At 42.8% G+C, this 23,608-nt stretch overlaps 1 protein-coding gene across 8 annotated transcripts in view; it reads right to left on the bottom strand.

The window, feature by feature from the left end:
* Window positions 1–23,608, bottom strand: part of TENM3 (teneurin transmembrane protein 3) — a 1,099,611-nt gene that overhangs the window by 212,705 nt on the left and 863,298 nt on the right. For all 8 annotated transcript variants that reach the window (XM_069244742.1, XM_069199199.1, XM_069199207.1 and 5 more), the window contains 2 exons: window positions 21,330–21,567; window positions 471–709 (listed from right to left, as the gene is read on the bottom strand). In XM_069244742.1, coding sequence (XP_069100843.1) covers window positions 471–709; window positions 21,330–21,567 — 477 coding nt within the window. The remainder of the gene's footprint in view (window positions 1–470; window positions 710–21,329; window positions 21,568–23,608) is intronic.

Genomic DNA, 23,608 nt, shown 5'->3' with positions numbered 1-23,608 from the left:
GTTGGGGGTCTTAGATACATTTGAGTGTGCAGCACAAGCAACCAGTAAAGATCCAACGGGCATCCCACAGAAATAAAATGGTTAAGAACTGCTGACTTAGATCTTTCGTGGTCTCTTGGGGTGAGGGGTCTCTAGCTGGTATTCACCACCATCGTGCTTTTACAGACCCCTTTTGCAAATATATTTAACTACTGATCTACTCTAACTCTCCGAAGGTGGTGGTGGCGGGGGTGGTTAGTCCTTTGAACACGGGAAAGAAGAAGGGCAAACAAAAAGAGGCCCTGTATGTATGTTGGCTGGTGCTTACATTGTTGCCTGCTGGTGTGACGCCACAAGATGTATGAATCTGTGCTTTTTTCAGGCACGTGATCCCGATTGTTTTGCCTCTCTGTGTGTGTGCACTACATATCACAATCTGGCTTCAGAGCTTACAGACACATCACTGATAAGAGTTAGATGCCAGTTCTTACCTATGAAGTATGACAGAAGAATAGCCAGCAGCACTGACACCCCTACTGCACAGAGTGCTGTACATTTCCAACTACAGTACTTCGAAGACTTCTTGAATTTAAAAGCGCTTCTTGATAAGGTGTTTCTAGGTAATGGTCGCGTGGGTGGGGAATAAACAGAGCCAGATGCCATTGTATATCCTGGTGTTGCCGTACCGAACAATGGTGTTGTACCTGTTCCTGTCTTGAAAAGGAAATGCCTGTGGAGAAAAAACAGAATATGTTAATTTTCAGTAATATTAACCCCAGTAATCTGTGGCAGACAACCGGTTTCGGCTTTAATTACAACATTTGTCTGCAGTTGGTCAAGATTTGTATGACTACTCTAGATCTAGGGTTGAAGTCAGTATCTTACTGCAGTTATTTTACTTGACAACACAACCGGTTAATGGAAGACTATTGTCACACTAACAATGGATAATGGGTATGCAGTCTTCCTACTGCCAGTTCGAAAATCGGACAGGTACAAAGTTAATGGAAAGTGCACCATATAAAGTCCTGAAAACATCATTTCTTCACATAACTGTCATAAGCTGAATTCTGCTTTCAAAACTGGTTTCATTTGAAAATTGACTTTGCGTCCCTTTTCATCATATTAGTTTAAAAAATATATTCTGTACTCAGCAGACATCAAATCAAAAAACTAAATTCTATTAATTTTGAAAAAATGATATATTAAATGACACATTCATTACATTGCTGTGGGTGATCTTTCCCTCATCAGATCATAAAAATTAAAAGATCAGGTCGACAAGTGCTCCTTGTAGGTACCACTTGTGCAGAGCCTACTGCAAACATAATAGAGCCTCTCGAAAGATGATTTTGAAGAAACTTATTAAACGTAGAGAAATTGCTCTGAAATGCATTTTTATTAATTATTCACACATTGTGTTTCCTGCTTTGAACTTTTGTCTCTGTTATTCCCCTCTGGTCTTACTCTTGGAATCTGCAGTCATTCCAGCTCTCATCATTTTTTATGCTGTTAAAATATCATTTCCAATGATGTTTAATAGGCTTAAACACTTCTTGTGCATCTAACCAATCAATGGTTGCTAAGCAGCTGTGAGGCGCTAATTGTGGAAGTTAGGATAAATATCTTGACATGGCATGCCGGGTTTATGCAGTTCCTTCGGGTATGCTTTTCATCATTCAGATTGCAACAACTGTGCTGCTTAACGTGGTATGCATACTGCATGAGATGGCAAATCAAATACTTTATTGAATGATGACAACACATTCAGTTTGCAGTAGTGAGCGCATGCTAGTAACCAAGGAGCCTGTACACACTGCTACAGCAAAGACCCCACTTTTAGAAAGTGCATGCAATCTGTACTTAAGGTGTCCACCACTGCATTGCATAATGCATGAAACGCTACATCCGAGTTTAAGCTAGAGGCGTGTCCCCTCCCTTTGGACGTGGGAGCAGTGCAGCGATGGAGTGTGTTATGAGCCAAGGAAGGGACAACTAGGAAAATGTACAACAGAGATTATGCACAGATGTTCTATTTGACACTGACATGCAATGGCTCAAAATATTCTAATAATTATGGGGAAAAACAAAGTTAGAACTTTGCTTCCCAAATGGCTGTAGGGAGTGATGTATCATGGGCCATAACTAAAGGAAAGGAATAGGACCTTCATTTGCAACTCAGACTAGTAAAGGTGGGCTATGATCTCCTCCGATCCATGAGGCACGGTGTCACTGCACATTCTGCACTAATCACAGATATGCCACTGACTGTGGCTGGGATTGTGTCTGCAGGCACCTAGCGCCTGCTGCTGCTGCTGCTGCACTAGACACTGTTTGCTGGTTTGACTTAGATTATTATTTATCGAATCTCAGCGGCCATATTCTCTGGTTTGTCTTTCACGCAATAACACTTCAGGCACATAGATTAGAAAAAAAAAAACATTTTCATACATAAGCAGCACAGGAAAGAATTGTAAACTTGAACTGAAATTCAACAAAGTTTTTTTTAATAGACAGTCTTTCACACTACACTCGGATACAGACCAGCACCATCAAGGTTTTAATGTGTATATTGAAATCTTCAGTGCTCCCTAAAAATGCATGTGAGATGTCCACGGAAAGCGGGGTGTCCAACATGGCCGACGTGGACATATAACGTGCATCACTTATACCATTACATGCCCGACTTGCAACTATTAGAGTCAATTTTCTTCACTGGACAAACAGTATCATGAAAATGGTTATGAGTCCGCGTAAAAATACCTGTCTTGAATTATACAATGATCAGAAAGAGGCAAAGCATGAATAATGATATTTGCAAAGTCTAAATACTTTCAGTGCAGTATGGTTAGTGGCGACTAGGAATTTAACTGCCCTCCTTCTCCCACTCAAAACATTGTAGGAGCAATAATATGGTTAAGATTTGGCACCTTGCGGATAGAAGACTTTTTATGATAGTTTTATATTAGTGAAAAAGATAATGCAGGATGTGACCCGCAATAAAAAAAAAAATCTAGCTGGAATGACACACTAAGCTAATAAGAGATGCAAAAATGACAAAATAAGGATGTGGGGGCAACCATACTACCCATAGCACTGCAAATTGGTCTCTTGCAGATAGATTTACACTAATTATAAAAAATGAATGCAGGTGGTGTGCACCTTCCTTGTTAGTGGTGCCATGATATAAAACCAGTTGCAAAAGAAACAGTGCTTAGTCACCTCTTTTCCACTACACCAGGCACAAAAAGAACAATGAAAACCACACTTCTTACAATAATTAATCTGCAGTGCTGAGACAGCGCAATCAGGGATATATTTTTACGTCTTCTATCGACGAGGGAATAAGTATATACATTTGTTTTGCTGGTAACTCATAGGTCACAGGCTGGTAGAAAATGTGCAATCACCGGAATGACTCGAGTACTGCAAAATTAATGCCCGCCGCTGTGTACCCGCGACTCGCTCCTCAGGTGGGATTGCACATTGTACTGCGCACTAGGACATCATCTCAGTGTCAGATTAGGGACTTTGATTCAATCGAGAATAGAATAAGTGGCAGGAATGTCAATAAACCAAGAGGTGATGCGAAAGTCTGGCCATGTTTGAAGGGAGAATGTAACCAAAGTGCTGGAGAAAGGCAACCAACTGTCTTGTTGCACTCGTGGACTCAAGCCAACATCATATCTTTGCGATTCAACAACTGAGGTAGGGCGCATCAAGCTATGTCCAAGAACTAATGCAAGAGTGGCCATATTACTGAACGAGTACAGTTAGACACGACAGTGCCAGTTGTTGTTAATTGTTGCACCTTTTGGTCATTCGGGTGCATTTGCATTAGGCCTTAAACAACAACAAAGATCCCCCTGAATATGCCATGTGGATGTAAAAACACAAGTAGCAATATGGAAATAACTAACTGTCCCATTCCAACTATCATGGTAGTAACACAAGTGCTTTAACTGGGCAGGTATTCTCAAGTACTGAGCACCTGCACCTTTTATTTGAAAGGGAGAGTACCTGCACTTCTACGTTTCCATTGAAAGCAGTGCATAACACCCACAAAAAACTTTGGGTTAATAGACCGTTATGCACGATATTAGGTATTTCTGTGCTTTATCATCACTTCTGTGGTACTAAATGGTCAACAGCATTTCTTAGATCTATCAACAGCATTTCTTATAATTGCTTTTGAGCATGAAATTACTTCAGCACAGTGTTTTGTCTTTATAATTGCCTTCAAGTAGGGCATAGAGGAAATTACCTGAGCAAAAGTGGGAACTAGAGTTAATTGCATCACTTGCATCATCGGTTCACAGTGAAAATCAGGCTTAGGGACCATTTGTGGCTGATTTTTTTCTACTTGCTGCAGAATACAGAATGAGGCGTTTTGAGAGAGAAAACTAAAGAGACCCAAAACTAGATAGAGGGATTAAAAAATGTAAACCAAGCAAATAGGCATATGACACAGAAAAAGTAAAGAAAACATGCTGCCTAAATATGGTGGCCTCATGCTTGCCCTATTGCTTGCAATAAAAAATGTGTGTACTTTTTTTTTTTTAAAGTAGGAGGAGTTACATACACACAGATATATGTGCGTATTTACACTCTCTCTTATTACAGTCAGAAACAGCACCTCAATAGCCATGGTTCAAACACAGTTGAAAAGGCATTTTTTGGATTGCTAATAGCTTTGGTGACCATTCTGCACAAAATTTTAGCTCCTAGAGGAAAGTTTGCTCTCAGTTACAACGCAAACTGCTGAATGGATTTCACTGAACTTGGTATGAAGTAGTTCACTTTAAATGCGTACATCTGTTCAGTAAGATATTAGCATATAAAATATATCTTAAGCAGGATGATAGAGATAAAAAGAGGTATTATAACTGGTTGTAGGCACCAGAGGTGGGTAGATATGAATTCAGAGGTGTGGAAAAATACTTAAAATGCACTTAATGTAGAGTAAATTTGAGAAGTTTTGGAAAATCACAGTCACACAGATGTCTTGTATTTTGAAATACATCACCCTGCCATTGGTAGGATATGTGCTGCTATTTAATGATCCAGGGATGTTCATTTTATCTGTTTATTGGTATAATTATTTTGAGTTTATAAACAAGCAATGTGTGTTTGTTCAGTGAATATTATTGCGCACATGTATGCAAGTATACACACACATTGATATATATATATATATATATATATATATATATATTAATGTATATGGTATTTATTTGAGTACATCAGGCTGCCAGAACACCTCGAGCTGTCTCTAGGCCAGAACTAAATGGAGCTCTGCGAGTACTTATTAATCAATTACTCACAGTAACGATTAATGGATGGGCAAATCATGTGCGCACAATTAAAGCAACAGTGATGCAACTTTTTTCATGGAAATATACAATTATCTCTTTTAAAAGTAATATAGCTTTACATAATTGCAGTAAACGTTAGAGCGGAACACACAGTTGGCTTCAGATATAAGACAGGTTAAGAGAGAGAAAAACAGATAGGTAGAATGAATGACGTGAACAACAATGGTAAGTAAACAGTTTTCCTACCCTTATGCTGATGGAAAAGCAAGACTGTAATATTACTGACCTTCTCCAACAATGCTGAATTTAGACAGTTTCGGAGTCCTCTAGAAGACTTGCATGAATAACATCACTGTTACAAGATTCGGTGTTGGGACGGGAAAACCCGCTGAAAGGTGTGTACCCCCATCTTAAGTGCCTGACTACATGTAAAAGTGGTACCTTGACATTTTCTACTGGTCCCTGTATTGCGCTTACCTAGTGTGTGCACAGAGTCCTAGGCCTGTCCCTGGTAATTAACAGTCCACAACCACGGCTGTGACCTGGAGGGGTGCACAAAGTGTATCTTCATGGTGAGCATAGCACTGTCAACGCCAGGGATGTGACACAAATAGGTGGCAGCAGTGTCGTTTTTCGGAATCAGTAGTGTCAGCAAACCATTTTTCTTCTAAGTTTGTGTTGAGTGCATGAAGTTCAGTGTGTTGCACATGTATAATGTTAAGATTAAGTCTGAGGTATGAGTCCGATTACTTGGAACTGTGAGATCCATTTTTGGATAGTCTCTGGTTTAGCATGGCACAAGATGGAGGGTGATACAATTTCCTCAGACAGAAGAAGTACACTCTTGCATTCTTGTGACTGAATGTTTTAAATCCAGAAACTAGAGCAAGAGAGAATGGATACAAGACTCCCTTTCAAAACAAAATGAGGTACTTGTTATAAAAAGGGTGCTGATTTTTCATGAGCACGGTCCTTTTGTAGATGGTACAGTGAGATTGTAGTTTCTGTTGTTCTATGTGAGGAAGTTTCTAGGCAGAACCTGTACTTTTGTCTGTCACTGATTTCTGCTTCAGGAAGGCTGACGACAGCAAGGTGCCGAGATCCCACATTTCATTGTGACCTCATTTTGCATACTCCTCCTTGGAGCTAGTTCCAATGCACCTTCTGTGAGATCCATCACTCACCACAAAAGCTGTGTCTGAGAAGCAGCCTGACAATGACATTTGGAAGAAAAAAAATACCAAAGCCGGGTCTGAAAAGTTAGTGGACCTAAATCCCCTGTCGGAAAAACATGCATATAAGTGCAATACAAATCACTTAACTTTGTTCCAGTTCTAAGTGTTTCATAGAAAATACTCAGACAGCTGTTTGTGACAAGGCTCTCAGTGGCACCCCCTGAAGTACAACATGCTGAAGAACCTAAACATTTACCAAGTGCCTAGAAGACTGCCTCCCTTCTCAGAAATGGAAAAAGAAAGTGTGCCTCTGCAGGAAGTACTCTCAAGGAGTCAGCTGTGTTTTTGGTATGTGGATCACCCAGAAGATTCTGACTGCCCCGGAGAGCAAAACCAGAGATGACCCATGTTTGTGAGGAGTCTTTCAGTCTGCCATTGCTACCCCACACTGGACAACATAGGGAAATCAAGTTTGAGAAGTAGCCACATCCTGTCAGGCACACCTGCAGCACCGGAAGGCCTGGTGTTGCTGTGGTTTAACTTCAAGCCATTCTAGGGGAAAAGCATCTGCTGCTGCTACTGAAGCAGAAGCATGAGCTCACCCTGGAGACTAGACCCGGCACATCAGCACCCCATGTGATCTCATCCCAGAGGCCACAGCTGCCTACAACAAGCACCTCTAAGGTCACAACATAGAGGCAGCATCTGCCAGGACACTGGCCCACTGAGCATGCCTGCCGTGCTGCTGACCTGCCACCGCTGGATTTTAGAGTGAAGCCCCTGGCTCAGTCCCATATCAGCAGACTTGGAGCTGAAAGTACCAACGCCACATGACCACAGCATTATGAGCAAGTAATGAGGACTCACATGCGATAGACTAAGTCAGATGAGTAAACTGTGATCATCAACAGAAACACTGATTGATACTTATGCAATCCCATTTTTGTAGTAGCTGTTGTACTGCACCATAAAATACTTTGGAGGTAAAATGAACTGCGCCTGTTCTGAACAGATGCGTATGTCCACATTTAGGAAGGTGTTCCAAAGACTCTTAGGAATGTCCTAGAAAGGGGAGAAGGCACCACAATGGTGTAAATGTTAACAGAATCACATTTCGAATCACAGCCCCACATCTGAATCCCATTGAACTGTATAGTATTACATTATGCTGTGTTATTAAACTACTTTCTTTTAGTAAGAAAAGCACCGTGCAAGATAAGGTTAATTTTGTTTTGGTTGGTTGGGAGAGCACCCCACTCTGCGTCCTTGACAAGCCTTTGACTGTTCGCTCTCACTGCCCTATAAGTCAATCATAGAAAGGAAATACTTGACACAGTTCAGAGAGCCATCCCAGGACAGATCCCAGGACACCAGTGTCAAAATGCTCTCAAGCACCATGGCTGGGGCCCAGTAGCCCTTTGCTGTCCTGTGGCCCCTCGAAAGAAGTCTGACAACTAGCAATGTGGACTTGTAATTGTAAACCTTCTTATAACTGGAAGCATGATTGGAGGCATATGTGCATAGGGCAATGCCCTGAAAGTTTCTTTTCTCTCCGAGCACAAGCTACTACATACATTCCATTCACTGTTTTACATTTATTATCAGCAAAGTTACCACACATCACTTCTATTTACTTTTGAATCTGAGCCAAAACGTACAATGGAAGGTGTTTTTTTTCAAAATGTGTCATTTTTTTATGATCCTGATGAAAATCCATTAGTGTAAGGCGAACAGTATAAGGACACTTATGCATTTCTACTTGGACCGCAAACGTGCTTGAGGAACAGAGTAAAATGTACCAGCTGAAGGCCAATGGAAGTGTATCTTCCAACCTGATAGCATATGAACGTGTGACTGTTCGTCCATACAAATGGAGAAACATTCACTATTTGTGTGTCCATACAATGTCCATTTGAGATTATAATAGGAGAAAATGTACTTGAGAGACATGATAGCAAATGTTGGATCTTGCTTGTTTCTATGCAACAGCACCGGAAGCATTCTGGTGCAAGATTCTAAAAACAAAGTGTTTATTTTTTAAAACTATGCACAATCCTTTGTACAACTTTGACTGCCATAACCTTGCCTAACAAGACAATTACTCTTCACACTGTATGCCCGTTAGGTTGCAAGTGATAACAGTTTTTTCGTAAATAATGCAATAGTGTATATGGCAACATACAAAAAACTGAATGTGTATTTGATATAGTGAATCTCTCGCGCGATACCTCAGATTTAGAAAAAGTGATCTCTACTTTTCTCCTCTGGTGTGGCAGATGAACTATTGTTCCTCTCATTATGTCTCATAATATACCTTGTTTAGGGAAGAAAGGCTGCCAGAAGGCACTAGTGATATGGTAAAAAGGAGTAAGGCGTTCAGTTAAAGTAATGACACACCTCGAGGAAAATAACACAGGAACATGCCAGAGCTGCAGAATGTGGCAGCGATCGTTTCAAGGCCTGCTCGGTGACCTGCATCTAATTTCCCTATACAATAGAAATCTTAGGCTTGACAGACAAAATAAACAGTTGCAAAGTGCCTTTCTTCACAGACCCCTTAATCAGAGGTGACCACCTGCACGCCATTTGGGCGTTACCAATGTGCAACTATCTGTAAAGCATCTTCATGATACATGTCTGGGATTCCACGTCACATCTGATTGAATCTGTTGAATGTTTAAACTCGCTCCTCAATGACATTACCAAGCTTACCATCGGTGCTACCATCTTAATTACTAGAGTCAAATAGGTACAAAGTCTGAGTACCAATTTCGCTAATGCTGCAATAGCTATGCCAACAGAATTTATTTCTGCCAATTGACATTCAATTACAGAGTATGAAAACAAAGTGATTTGATTTTTTGCTGTGTAAAAGCACGGGTCTGTCATTACGAGGGCCTTGTAGTGGTCTCAGCAGTCTGAGAAGTGTCCTAATGGTTGGTCCTTAGATACCTTGCTCAACGCAGCTGAGGTAGTTGGGTATCATTGGGTCGGAGTGGTACCCCCTCTAGGGCTCCGAAACTGCTCTATGGGTTAAGTGGGGTGACCATTCTGTTGTCCTTTTCTATCCTAGAATGCAGTGGATCGCTGGTGTAGTTTATTTTGATCTAGATGTGGTAGATAAAGTTGGCTATTTGTATGTTTCCTCAATGGCGATTTGCTGTTCATTGCCTGGTTTGTTGTTCTGGTTTGTGTTAAGATACATCCTCTAGCAACGTCTATTACTTTAGTGCTGTGTTTCAGTACAAGAATAGCTTAATTTACAGAAAAGTCTGCGGAGTGAATTATAGCAGGCGGCAGAATAGACGTATTCAAGTTTTTAAAGATCGAAAATGACACATGCAGGTTAAATTTCTCTACCAAGTGATACTGAAAAATCGGCTCCCACAGTCCGCTACTGCGCATGTACAGTTTTCCTGGTGATCGCTGGCAAAAGACATGCTTCAGTCTAAGGCTACAACCCCCTACAGCACCTAGGAATCCTGTTCTTAACAGTCACAAAGATTAATGCAGGATTCCTGGTCCCTCTCAATCCTAGAGAAATAGCTCTTAATACAGAGGTTAATGAGACAGGCCCCATTCTGACAGTCATTCGGTGAGGCAACCAAGGCCCAGGAGGCTTAGGCTGTGGGTGTTAGTGGAAGACGGATGGGGTGGCGATAATATAAATAAAATCAATACAGGTCGCAGTGTCCTTTGCGATGAGGGTGTGATTCATACGCTATGTGCTCTCTATGAGACGCAGCGTTATTTACAATGTTCCTTTGTTTAGAGACATTACGGTTAGCTGATATAACTCAGCAATGGAATCTACCTAGTTTGTGAGCCTTTAAAGCGTTGCTGGCAGGGAGTGCTGCCCGCTGCGAAAGTTGTCTAAAGATAATAGCGCATCAGCTCAAAAGCATAATAAATTGGAGAATACAACAGGCTATCAGCACGACGATAGTTTATCTGCCTTGCTAACAACACTGTCACAGCTGGGACCACTGCACAAGTTTTCTTTCACTGTTGTGTGCAACGTGAGAGTTACCTTTGATTGCACTGTTGCTTAACATCACAATCTTCTTTTAAATGCCATGCGGAAGCCATAAAAATACTACTACCTTAGAGTAAATCAAACAGCCCACTGTTGCTCAAACAAATGCAACATTTACAACACATATACTATTCACTGATGCGACCACTGGGGCAGAGTTTTGCCACTGCACGTAATACCATATTATAGAACTGTAGAGAGCAGGCATGTTTGCTGTTCTGTGTCAAGTACAACTTGACTCTAATGCTAGTGATGACTCCTTTAGATGATCAGTACTTTAGAACTAGTATTTAACAAGGCAGTAGCAAGTCTTAGATGAAAGATATTCATAGTAGACAACCCAGGTCGAGGAGTGAGCAGCCCTACAAAACAGAATTCATAATTTGTTGAAAACCTATCTGCTTTTGGCTTTAACCAAATACTCCGGGGCACAGAACATCAAACCATCATTTTCCTGAATCTAGAAAATTTACATTACATAGGGACGACAATACTCCGTGCAAACAGAGTCAAATCATCCAAAGTTAATGGTTACTTAATCAAAGTGACATATATGCTCAGAGCACATAACGGGATTACTTCAAACCCAAATATATCAAATAGTTCAAGTTTGTGGACAGATTGGAATTTCTTAATTCTGTCATGCTAACCCAAAAGAGTCAAGAGGATGAGGTAAACTCAAAAACATTTTAGACCCTCTTTTACAGCTATATTTTGGCTACAACATGATGGCATACAGAAAAATGATTACAAAATCGAAAACAAAATCATCTAACAAATGGTGCAACAAAGACCTTGCACAGTCCAAGAGAAACTGTGGAAAATTAGAATGGCAATGACAGAGGCAGACCTGGTCTTATATAGAACATACTGAACCGCAAAATAAGAAAAACATCAATTGAGTATAAAACGCATTATTCCAAACAAATCAATGAAACTTCCAACCAACTAAAGGATAGTTCACAGAAAGCCCAAAGACCAGCTACCTAGAACACATTGGATGTAACTCAGCATTTTTGGAAAAAACCGAAGACATCTTCTGGGAACAAAAATAACAAAAACAAAGAAACCATGACAAACAGCCTCTGAACAGCACATAGGCATGTGATGCCATCAACTAAACTGCAAGTAAAGACCGCATTTGATCAAGTACAGAAATAAGAGAATACATTGTAAGGCATCACAATTGAAATTTTCTGATCTATCATTTAAACCATGAACACTTGACTTGCATTGAGGAGTTCCTTCACATTTTCATCCAGAGTTCAAGATTAGTAAATGCAACCATTTAAGGATATATTACATGGCCTCCGTAGCATGCTTGTATCACAACTACTGAAGAAGAAAAGTGCAAACTCATTTGTGTTTACAAACCAACAACAGTAAAATCCTGGGAAGCGAGATGACGTGAGCATGTGGAATATTCTACGCAACTGTCATGCAGAACTTTAACCAAACTGGAGGGTTCCAAACAGAACTTGCTTGACATAATGAATAGCATTTTCACTGCACTGGAATACGACTACATGGATGGTGGGTTACTATCAGCATCCTTTTAGAAAAGAAAGAGAAAAACATTGAAATAGCACTTCGGGGTCTCTGGGATAGCAGAGTGGATTGGGCCACTCCTCCATCCACAACCACAGTCAACACCCTGGAATTGGTTCAATCAAATGATCTACATACAAATTACCCGTACCCTGTTCTCTGTTGCCTCTACTATTCCAAGCATACATGGTGAAGGGAAATGAAAGCCACAATCTCAATTTTGAGATGTACCATTTAGACCCACGATTTTCCTGTGTTTGGTAAAAGATTCAAAGAACAGATCTAACACCAATGACAGCCTAACTCATAAATACTTCTGTTTGAAGGAAACTATGCTGCCTAAAATTCTAATTTCTCAATTTGTGTCTGCCATTCACTAACTTTCTGCAGCAAGTCGATTCCGAAAAATTCTTGGTGCGGAGTTTAACATGCAATAGAGTTTGCTTTCGAGGTAGCTTTTATTAAAAAACAACAGTTTTTATTTTTCTAGAACCACTGACTTTGCTCCTTTTTAATAGCAGACCAGTCTACAAGAATTCACCCAGCAAGGATTAGCAGATCTACAGGTACTTTTTTCAAAAAGTGGAATAATGATGGCTTGCTTCGGGGTGCTAGGATTCATTCCAGTGAGTAGGTGAGGTGTTGATTAGTGATGTGATGTCTGTTGAAAGATCGGGAAGGGACTGTTTCATGCAAGAAGGTGAGTAAGACTCAAGAAACACTTAGAAAGGTTTGGATTTGAGAGGAGGGTTTCCAATTTTGGAAGAACTGAAGAATTTGTAACCTATGGACTAGTATAGATGTTAACAGTGAGTACTGAGCCTTGTTTGGCACTAGCGTCGCTACTAAGTTTCTGCATAAACAAAGGGTAGAACTTCCTCCTGCAAGTGTTCTCCTGTCCTGATTCCAAGTTTTACCAGCATTCAGTAGCACACTACGTTTTTCTAGAACAGAGAATATGAAGGAAAAGGATGTTTTAGAAAAGTGTCTATGTAGGGAAAATTATGTTTTGCTTAGGTGAGTGCACTAGTCTAGTTTTCAGAATATAAGAGGAAACAAATATTAACCTAATGTTGGAGACACTGATAGAAACTGAAAGTTCGTAACCTCATGAAGAGGGCCAAGCAACCAATATTAATTTGGGGCCGTCCTCTAACAGTAGAATCTTGGTTGATTTAGTCCATTATTTTGTGTGTGCTAGACATTCATGAGTCACATTGTTATTTGAATAGTTCTTTGAAACCATTGAATACCATTTCTATAAAAATACAAAACCAACTCTAATGCATTCGTTCAAAATAAAGAAAAGTGCACTTCTTCAGACCTTACTTTCACCACAGCTAAATAAATCTCCTGTTACACAGCAAGCCTCATTATTATTAGGTCCTTTGAACCTATAGTAAAAAATAATCAAGTAGTCGGATCAGGGACTTTTGTGGTCAGATCTTACGCCAGTCCTTGCTCTGTTCGCAGGTAAAGTGCCTGTGCCTAATGTAAACCTATGACCTATCAAATCGCCAGTCTGTACTTCTTCTTTGTCCATCTAACCGCAGATTGGTCAGATCTTGCTTCAGTCCTTGCTTCATGCGCAAGGAAAGTGCCTGCACCTAATGTAAACCTATAACCTCTCCAATCACCTGTCCGTACTACTTCTTTAACCACCTAACCGCAGAGTGATGGGCCAGAGTTACAGCTTATCTCCAGTCCTTGTTCCTTTATTTCTGCAAGTTGTGGGGCACACCTTACGCCTATCAGAGCTCATATTGTAGGTCCAGTGCAAGAATCATCTACATAGCCATAGCTTGTAATTCAGCTGCTTTGCTTAGAAAACTACTTATGGATAGATTTGGCATTGATCCCTCTTTTGTCCAGTTCTTTTAGGAGCAGTTTTAGGAGGAATTTCACCACATTACAGACTAAGGGATTTGACGTGCCACTTAACCAACTAATTACTTCTTGTCTGCAAGAATGAATTTGCAGGTTTACCAGCGTTGATTTCAATAGTTTTTTCCTTTGCTCCAGGGACACAGGACATGGCAGAAAATGTGTACTAGCGACTCTTGCTTATATCCACAAAATCAGCAATTTTGGTTCGCATGCTGGATTTTCCAAGGTAGACTGAGGCGTTTGGTGTCTATATTCCCGATGTTGAATAACAAACTGGTGCTATAAGGTCTGGAAAAAATGTGCTGAGAGATTTTCCTGGGGTCTCAATTTAGATATTCAAGTTCCTTCGTTAGGCCAGATCACACAGTGGTAAATGTTTGCGCACCAGTGACAGTAAGCTCTCTAAAACGATAGACAATCTAGAGCGCTCATGATGGATTCCTTCTTCATACTTGGTCAGTCATCACTTCTACAGCTCCTCATAGGATTAAATTCGTATGCAATGCATGCCCAGGACCAAGATACAAAGTGGCTAATGCAAAGAGTTGAATTGCTACTGTTGAGCAGCGGGTCCCAGGAGTAAACAAGTTGCTGCCTGGTGTTTCTCCTCGGAATGGCAAAGCGATGCATTACATCCACTGTCACATCACAATGCTTCCAGTCGCTGAAAACTCACTTGAGCATGGAGCAACAGCGCCTACTCCAAGGAGAAGGGTGTTCCCTCTTGGTTGTCACATAAAAGGAAGAGAATCCTCTAAACAAAAGCCTGGACACCTCTATTGTAGGTGACTGATCATCCTCTTCGCAAGCATGGCCTTTGAAGCCGCTGTATATTACATGCACTGACAGCACCAGTGAAGAAAAACGGAGTCAGAAAAATAAGCTCCTCTGATAAACGTGAAGTTAAATTTCCAACGTTTTTGGGGTTGGATGAATCAAACAACAGTAGCTCCAAGTAAAAGGTGGAGAAAGCTAACACAAGACAAATACCGTCTCTGCACCTGCTCACCCTCCACCCCCACCGGAAACAAGAGCCCTTCAATGACAGAGAAGCTGCTAAGTGCTGATTTATTCATGGCTCAGTCCCACGTCATTATATTACTGTCAGCTATCACCCATCTGTGCCCGGGGAGATAGAGAGATGGTTATCTCCGTACAACTGACACTCACGTCCCTTATCCCTTTATCTACTCAATGACAGCTGAGAAGAAAAATCACAGGGCGTCTAAATCGGACACAAAAAAGCTGAGCTTAGGTATAAGCTAAAATAACTGACCGAGATAAAAACCAATCAGCACAAAGGCAGAGTCCTGGCCCAGATGAATGTATTAATGGAGCAGGAGTAGAGGTCACTAAGCGGACCGGAGGGAGACCTCGCTGGAAGGGAAAACGGGAGAACATAGGGACGTGCCAAGTGACAACGTTACAGAAACAACTTTGGAAGGAGGGGGCCTAACTGCTCTCACTACCGCCATCTTATTTCAGACTTGGAAGCTTCCAAGTTTCAAGAATGGAAGAGCGCATTTGGTGTAATTCGGAGGTTGGGGTGGGGGGGTCGTGCGGCCAGAAGGCTTTGGGATATCTAGGTTACCCTGGGAAGTGGTTTTTCACAGAAAGCGGGCGAATGTGTGAAAATGATCTCAAATAAGAGAAGCAGAAATCAATGCTGTCCAAGGCAGATGAGCTTATTCATTGGTGCTCTGTTATATATATATATATATATATGTATATATATATCAGGAAAAACAAGCATTTGCAATGCAATGGGTCTCACGTATGCTCGAGTTAGAGCTATTAGTGTTGTAAATTTCTAACTGTGCTTTTCTTGAGATATAAATTGAAAATGAAAATTAAAACAGTTGACATGAGCAAGCCGATTCAAATGGGCGCTGTGAGTGCGAAGGAGAGACACAACAGGAAAATGAAGTTCGCTCGCAGTCAAACGTATCAGTGAACATCCATGTAACAGGGTCGATGTCCAAGGCGGTAACAAAACTGCCCGAAGGAGGGACAAATGTAAAGCATTTACCAATGATAAAGGATTTTTGAAAGGCAATGCCACAAAAGAGTGATAGTGATGGGCGTGGTTAAAAGCCCACAGATAGATTACAACAGGCCAGAGCGCTTGCGCACTCGACCTAAAAAGGGAAGGATCACTGGTGTGAGAGAACACAGTGAAAATGCCGGTTTACATAGATCGAGTGGCATTCATCTGCTGAAAGCGTTTCAACACCTCGTCAGAGGTAGTAAGAGTTATATACTTGAAATTACAAAGCAATAAAATAATGAGTGAAAAATCCTTGTCAACACACCTGGTCAATAACAGCTCTTAATTACCTGCCCCTTCGATAATAGGCTTGTTTGCAGGCGAGGGCCAATAAAGATGAGGAAGCTAATTTGGTGCCATTGCTTCCTGGCGGGCATAAGCTATGCAGTTTGTAGCACCCCTACCACTCGATGCTTCGTGGGCACAGTGAAAAATGAAATCCCTGACATGCAGCACAGCTTGGGTTGTCCCTTCCCCTCAGCGAAGGAAGGGACACCCTGGCAGTGACAGCAGCTTCTCTAGAGAGTGCAAGCAGTGCTACAGGTCAGAGTAGTCATGTCCCCACACACCCAAGGTGTGCTGAATTGGGCACTAACTCCAGTGATGAAGCAAAAGTAAACCGCCACACTCTGAGTAGAGGGGGACTTGGTCGGTGGGCAGACAGCGTACACTGGAGGGACAGGTAGCTCGCAGGTACAGAAATCTTCCTGAGAAGGTCCATATCACTAGTACTAACTCATAAGGGCAGCATTCTGATTGGGTGTTCCGTTCAAGCTCTGCAGGATTAGTTCAACAAGTACAGGCAAAGCCAATAGGTCTCGCCTATGGGTAAACTATTGGCTTTGGAAATCAGGGGAGTGAGTATAAAAGGGGTTGGTGGGGGTGGATAATGGAATGATTTTTTTTAAAGTGCTATAAAGTGGCCAGTGCTGGTTGCTTGCTAGCACTTTTTTCTTCTGTCAGGAGTGGGATAGAAAAAAACAGGGACAAGTTGAGAAGAAACAGGGACGGGAGGGTGGTGTAAGGGCAGAAGAAACAGGGATGGGATGACAGGCAGGAGAGGAGAAGAAACAGGTATGGGAGGGCAGGTGATGAGAGGAGAAGAAACACAGACGGGAGGGCGGGTGGGATGGGAGAAGAAACAGGGAGTTACGAGAGAAGAAACAGGGATGGGAGGGTCAGTGGGATGGGATAAGAAACAGGGAGTTACGAGAGAAGAAACAGGGACAGAAGGGCAGGTGGGAGGTTAGGAAGAAACAGGGATGGGAGGGCGGGTGTTAGGGTCTGAAGAAAGAGGGACAGGATAGCAGGTTGGAGAAGAAAAGAAACAGCAACGGGAGGACATGTGGTAGGGGAGAAGAAACAGCGACAGGAAGGAGGGTGGAAGGGGAGAAGAAACAACGACAGATGGGAGGGTGGTAGGGGAGAAGAAACAACGACAAGAGGGTGGGTGGTAGGGGAGAAGAAACAATGACAGGGGAGAAAAAACGACGACAGGAGGGTGGGTGGGGAGAAAAAACAGCAACGGGAGGGTGGATGGGGAGAAGAAACAGCAACGGGAGGGCGGGTGGGGGAGAAGAAACAACAACGAGAGGGCGGGTGGGGGAGAAGAAACAACGACGGGAGGGCGGGTGGGGGAGAAGAAACAACGACGGGAGGGCGGGTGGGGGAGAAGAAACAACTACGGGAGGGCGGGTGGGGGAGAAGAAACAACGATGGGAGGACGGGTGGGGGAGAAGAAACAACGACGGGATGGTGGGTGGGGGAGAAGAAACAGCGACTGGAGGCTGGGTGGGGGAGAAGAAACAGTGACGGGAGGGCGAGTGGGGGGTGAAGAAACAGCAACGGAAGGGTGGGTGGGAGGAGAAGAAACAGCGACGGGAGGGCGGGTGGGGGAGAAGAAGCAGCAACGGGAGGGTGGGTGGGGGGAGAAGAAACAGCAACGGGAGGGCAGGTGGGGGAGAAGAAGCAGCGATGGGAGGGCGGGTGCTCGAAGAATAAACAGCCACGGGAGGGCGGGTGGGGGAAGAATAAACAGCCACGGGAGGGCGGGTGTGGGAAGAAGAAACAGCCACGGGAGGGCGGGTGGTTAAGAAGAAACAGCCACGGGAGGGCGGGTGGTTAAGAAGAAACAGCCACGGGAGGGCGGGTGGTTAAGAAGAAACAGCCACGGGAGGGCGGGTGGTTAAGAAGAAACAGCCACGGGAGGGCGGGTGGTTAAGAAGAAACAGCCACGGGAGGGCGGGGTGGCGGGCAGAAACAGCGACTTGGGAGAAGAAACAGCGACGGGATGGCGGGTGGTGGGTGAAGAAACAGCGATGGGAGGGCGGGTGAGGGGGAGAAGAAACAGCGATGGGAGAGCGGGTGAGGGGGAGAAGAAACAGTGACGGATGGGTGGGTGGGGGGAGGAGAAACAGCGACGGGTGGGTGGGGGAGGAGAAACAGCTACGGGTGGGTGGGGGGAGGAGAAACAGCTACGGGTGGGTGGGGGGGGGAGAAACAGCTACGGGTTGGTGGGTGGGGGGAGGAGAAACAGCTACGGGTGGGTGGGGGGAGGAGAAACAGCTACGGGTGGGTGGTGGAGAAGAAACAGCTACGGGTGGGTGGTGGAGAAGAAACAGCTACGGGTGGGAGGGTGGGGGAGAAGAAACAGCTACGGGTGGGTGGGTGGTGGAGAAGAAACAGCTACGGGTGGGTGGGTGGGTGGGGGAGAAGAAACAGCTACGGGTGGGTGGGTGGGTGGGGGAGAAGAAACAGCTACCGGGGAGAAGAAACAGCTACGGGTGGGTGGGGGGAAGAAACAGCTACGGTAGGTGGGGGTAAAAGAAACAGCTACAGGTGGTTGGGGGGAGAAGAAACAGCTACGGGTGGTTGGGGGGAGAAGAAACAGCTACGGGTGGGTCGGGGGAGAAGAAACAGCGACTAGAAGAAACAGGAGCGAAGGTGTGAGGAGAGAAGAAATGGGGATAGGAGGGTGGGTGTCAGGGGAGAAGAAATATTGACGGGAGGGTGGGTGTTAGAAGAAACAGGGGCAGTTGGTAAGGGAGAAGAAACAGGGACGGGAGGGGAGAAGAACCAGGTACGTGAGAGATGTGGAAATGGAGAAGAAACAGGGACAGGAAGGCATGTGGGAGGGGAGAAGAAACAGGGAAGGGATGGAGAAAAGTAAAAAAAAAAAAAAACTATGCCATTGCCAGGTTTGACCGCATTATTCAGCTGAAAGGGGATGTTGTGAACTAATTATGAAATATACACATCAAAAGCAAGGCATGTCTCAAAGATCAGAGTACAGTTCTGAAGGGCTCCTTTAAAATAAATAAACACTGCCTTTCGATGCCATCTCTTACATTCTGTGCTTCAAACTGGAACCCACATCTTAAATGTCATGTCCAGCTCTGCCAAACCCATTTTAGATATTGTGTTAAGTTTTTGATGGCCTAGATAAAAGGGTACAGTTTGCAGTGCCTCGCCTTGTGTGCAGTTCTGAAAGCCACACCTTGAGTTGCTTCTAGTTCCGGTGGGGGGATGGCACTGAAACCATTTTGTTTGCAGCTCGAGAAAGGTATCTTGAGAATTAAGGCAAGTACCCAAAGTCCCGATTACCACATTAATTTCTAGACATCCGCCGAGCTGGAGCATTGTTATTACAGTATTGTGTCTAAGTCTGGGAACCAGTTCTGGAGGTCGCATCTTGAGTACTATAGGGCCTATCTATTTGGCTTTAAATGAAATGTGTATGCAGCTAAGGTGGTATGTTTGATATGGACTAGGCAATCTCATTATGAGAAATGTGTACTATTCTTGTGACCATAAATTCAGTGTTGAGTACAGTTCTGAAGTACATAGCTGAGGTTTTGTGGAAGGTTATTCTTCACTAACAAGTCAACTGCTGTGTGGTGGTCATGTGAATGGGAAGGTTGAAGGGAGGATGGGTAAGTAGGTGCGCAAATGGGTGTGAGTGAATGGAGGGGTGAGTTGAGGAACGGATAAGAGTTTTCAAGCTCTTAAGGTGAAGATGGTGCCACTAGACATTTGAAAATAGGTGGGTGTCTAGTTGAGTCAGCTGCTGGTTTAATAGTTTATATCTGGATGGAGAAGCAGGAGGGTGTGGGCAAGTGCTGTGAAATGTGATAACACTAGAATACAATTATGGGTGAGCAAGACAATGCAACCAGCAGTGGCGGGTCAAGAACACTAACAGAGGGCATGGCAATGCAATAGAGACAATCATATTCCTATGAACTATCAATTGTCCTGAAGGTGGCTAGCATTTTAGTTGTAGCAATAGGAGCGACAACTTGAGCAGCATTCCTGAAAAAGAGTCCTACGTGACAAGAATGGGAAAATCGTTTAAAATAATTGCATAGAGAAGCAAGGGTCCAGAGAAATCAGATCAGAATTAAGACTATCTAAATTTGGGACCAGTTTCTCAGATATAGGCAGGGAAAGCAAACCAGACAGCAGATGTACTAGACTTCTTCTTTCATTGGCTTGCAACTCCGTAAAAAGGTTAGCAAGTATACGTGTGAGTCGTTGCAGTCTATATTTTAACATGTTAACTGTGCCTTCCGAATGCATTCCTTCAAAATTTCAGAACTCTTTATCCATCCATCGATCCCTAGAAATCACTTCAACTCCTGCACTATACAATTAATAATGAATTAAAAATGCTTATAAAGAACCAGTCTCTGCACGTTTATTATAAATTTGTCAAAACAATTATTCTCAACTGTTACACAATTACGCTTATTCGATCTGATGATTCAAGTGGAAAATTACTTTCTTTTTTCTCAGTCACGAATAAATGTGTAAGTGACAATGGTGAATTACAGTGTTGATGAATTGTTCAGCGAGTGTTAATTGGGTAAATGTATTTTTTTCAAGTAAAGCATTAGCTAAAATGGATAATTTCCCTTCAATTTATTAGAGATTTTGCTGCACAAGCCTTTAATGCTATACACCATATTTTTTACATTTTATCTTTAATCCACGCATGCAGCCTAGGTCTCGAGTTCTGACATCTAGTGGTCAGGTAGAACATGGATACTTTATTAACGTTCTATCTGGGCGGCAGCATACATGTTCCATAACACTACTAACATCGATGCAAGTTTGACTGACCTTTACATGCCATCTAATGCATAGCTCGCCATGAGCAAAAAAGTTTACTAAAGACATAGCTCAAAAGGCCTGTGTCCCCTTCAAAAACATATGGTTAGAAAAAATATTCAATAGCATTTATGAAAAATCACTTCACTGTTTTCTACAGCAGTATTTCGATTTCGAACCACAATCAAAAACTGTCTAATATTTTCAGGAGAGACAGGAAATAATGCGAGTACCTGCTCTCCAGTGGCACATTACTGCCAAGGACCCAGCTGTCCTGCAGCTGGACGGACTCGGGCGTGGTTTGCAGCTCGGCGGGCAGAGCAGCCGGCGGGGCCGGGCTATGGTTCCTCCTACTGGTCAGCGAGTTGCGGTTGAGAGATGTGATGGATGGGTGGTGGGGCGCAGGGTGTGGCTTGAGTGTAGGAGGCAGGGGCTGCAGCGTGGACTGGCCTTGGTTATTTTGAGGCTGCTCTATAAGAAAAAAACACAAGAACAGGAGAGAAAAAAGTCATTACATGCTCCTTGTTATAGGTTGGATGCGCTGATCCTGAAATAGTCAAAAGATTGATTTAAGCTAATGCTCCAACATATTTGCATATCATTTATTCTATTAGTGGGCCTTTGGTGACATTCTAAGTAACTGCATTTACCCTTGATACACACAGCTCTAATTAATATACAACAGATGGTAAAATTGCTCTGGTTGTAATTTATTTGCATTTTTTTTCATCTGGATTTTATTAACACCTACACGAAGCGGCATCCGACAGCTCCCCCATTGTGCCTTTGGAACCCAGCTTTCTATTTCTAAGAAACCAAGCCCGAGATTAAATGAGTAATTTTGGCGGGAACACAAAGGTTGTCGAAATGCAAATAATCTCTATAATTATTTAATGGGGCTTTTTTCAGGCTTTATTTAACTCCAATAAATTATGATTACCAGTTAGTTGCTAAACAGCAGTCGACTACTTGAGTTTAGTGCTGATGTGCTCTGTGCTCCGCTAATAGATGCGAAGTATTCGTCGGCAGAAGGTCACTCGGCGAAGCAGATGTTCCTTCATGGATATTTAACAGACTGAATCACATCTGATTACAACGTCAAAAGACTCTTATATTTAACGACCGCGCTACTCATTAGCACGCAGGCGGAACAGATTTTACAATTTTGCACGACTGTCTGTGGTAGAGCTACCTGTCGGAGCAAGTTAAGTCCACGGTGGTTGCCAGGCACCAACATGGCGCCACCAGGAGAGGACGGAAATACCAGATCCTCCGAGAAATTACTTCTGTCTAGCTTTAAGGAGCTTTTGATCTCTTTCTGGTGCATTCTAATGCTGACTAATAGGAAGCTCTACATTTTCTTCAATTTTGCTAACAAGATGAAGACGTGATATATGAGGATTTCAAAGAGGAAAGCAACATGGGATTGAAGAGGCTCCCCCAATTACAAGCTAAAACACTTGTCCCCATTACAGCAAAATGTACATGGGCATATATTAATTCAGCAGCAAGCAGTGATGCCGCAAGGAAAAGAGATCTGGCACAAAACAACGACAAGGAAAGGATGGCAGATAAGGGGCGTAGCTTGGTCAGTATGATTGGGGGAAGGGAAAGGGGGAGCAGAGGTTGACAGCTTCAGATTTCCCAACAATCGCGCTGGTGTTCAATGTCAAAATACATTATACGGCAAGCAGGGCACAAGAGAGGGAGTAAAGGGATACGAAGGTGAATTAGCAGCGGTACCAAGTGAAGAAAACTCTATTTTGTAAAATATAACTAACATTTTTTAAAGACTTTCAAAGCAGAGAGGGTGTGTGCGTTTTCGTCTGTTTGTGTTAGCATGTCTTGAAAAATCCGACAGACACCTCGCCATACCTGACTGAAAGCACCTGCACCCAACTATTGTCCAGAAAATACATTTATTATGGGGGTGTAAAACCCCAAACACTGTCCTGAAGCTAAGCCCCTGGGCGGACATGAATCTAGAAAGGCAAATCTCCATCAGGATAACTAATTAACATAAATGAATTAATTTAGAGTAGGGGTCGTTTAACTGGGGGGCGACCTCCCCAAGGGGGGCCTGAAGTGATCCCATGGGAGGCGCCAGGCTCTGGCCAAAAGAAGCATTGGGGGCTTTTTTTAAGTTGTAAAAATGAGCAGCACTAAACAGCTTGTTTTGCCATTTATATCCAAGCTCGGGAATGGACTCCAAATACTCTTTAGAACCCCCACCCTCACTTTTAATAATCACGATATGGATGCTGTTACACGCTAGTTAGGCCTGCCTGACCAGAATAATATGTTTGTCATCATGTATTTGATTACATTTTTAAAACAGTAACACAACTAAACTGCAATGTTTCAATATGTGTAGGCATATTTAAACATAGAACAATTGCGAAAAAGTTTAAGGGGTCCCCAAATGATTTTTTTTTCACTGGGGGACGGTAAAAAGTTTGAAGACCACTGATTTAGAGTCATTGCATGCAACTTTATAATGTGAGCATCCTAA

This window comes from Pleurodeles waltl, chromosome 1_2 (assembly GCF_031143425.1).
Source record: "Pleurodeles waltl isolate 20211129_DDA chromosome 1_2, aPleWal1.hap1.20221129, whole genome shotgun sequence".
Classification (NCBI taxonomy): Eukaryota; Metazoa; Chordata; class Amphibia; order Caudata; family Salamandridae; genus Pleurodeles; species Pleurodeles waltl.
The sequence above is the reverse complement of the archived record's forward strand: the minus strand, read 5'-3'. Positions and strand labels throughout refer to the sequence as shown.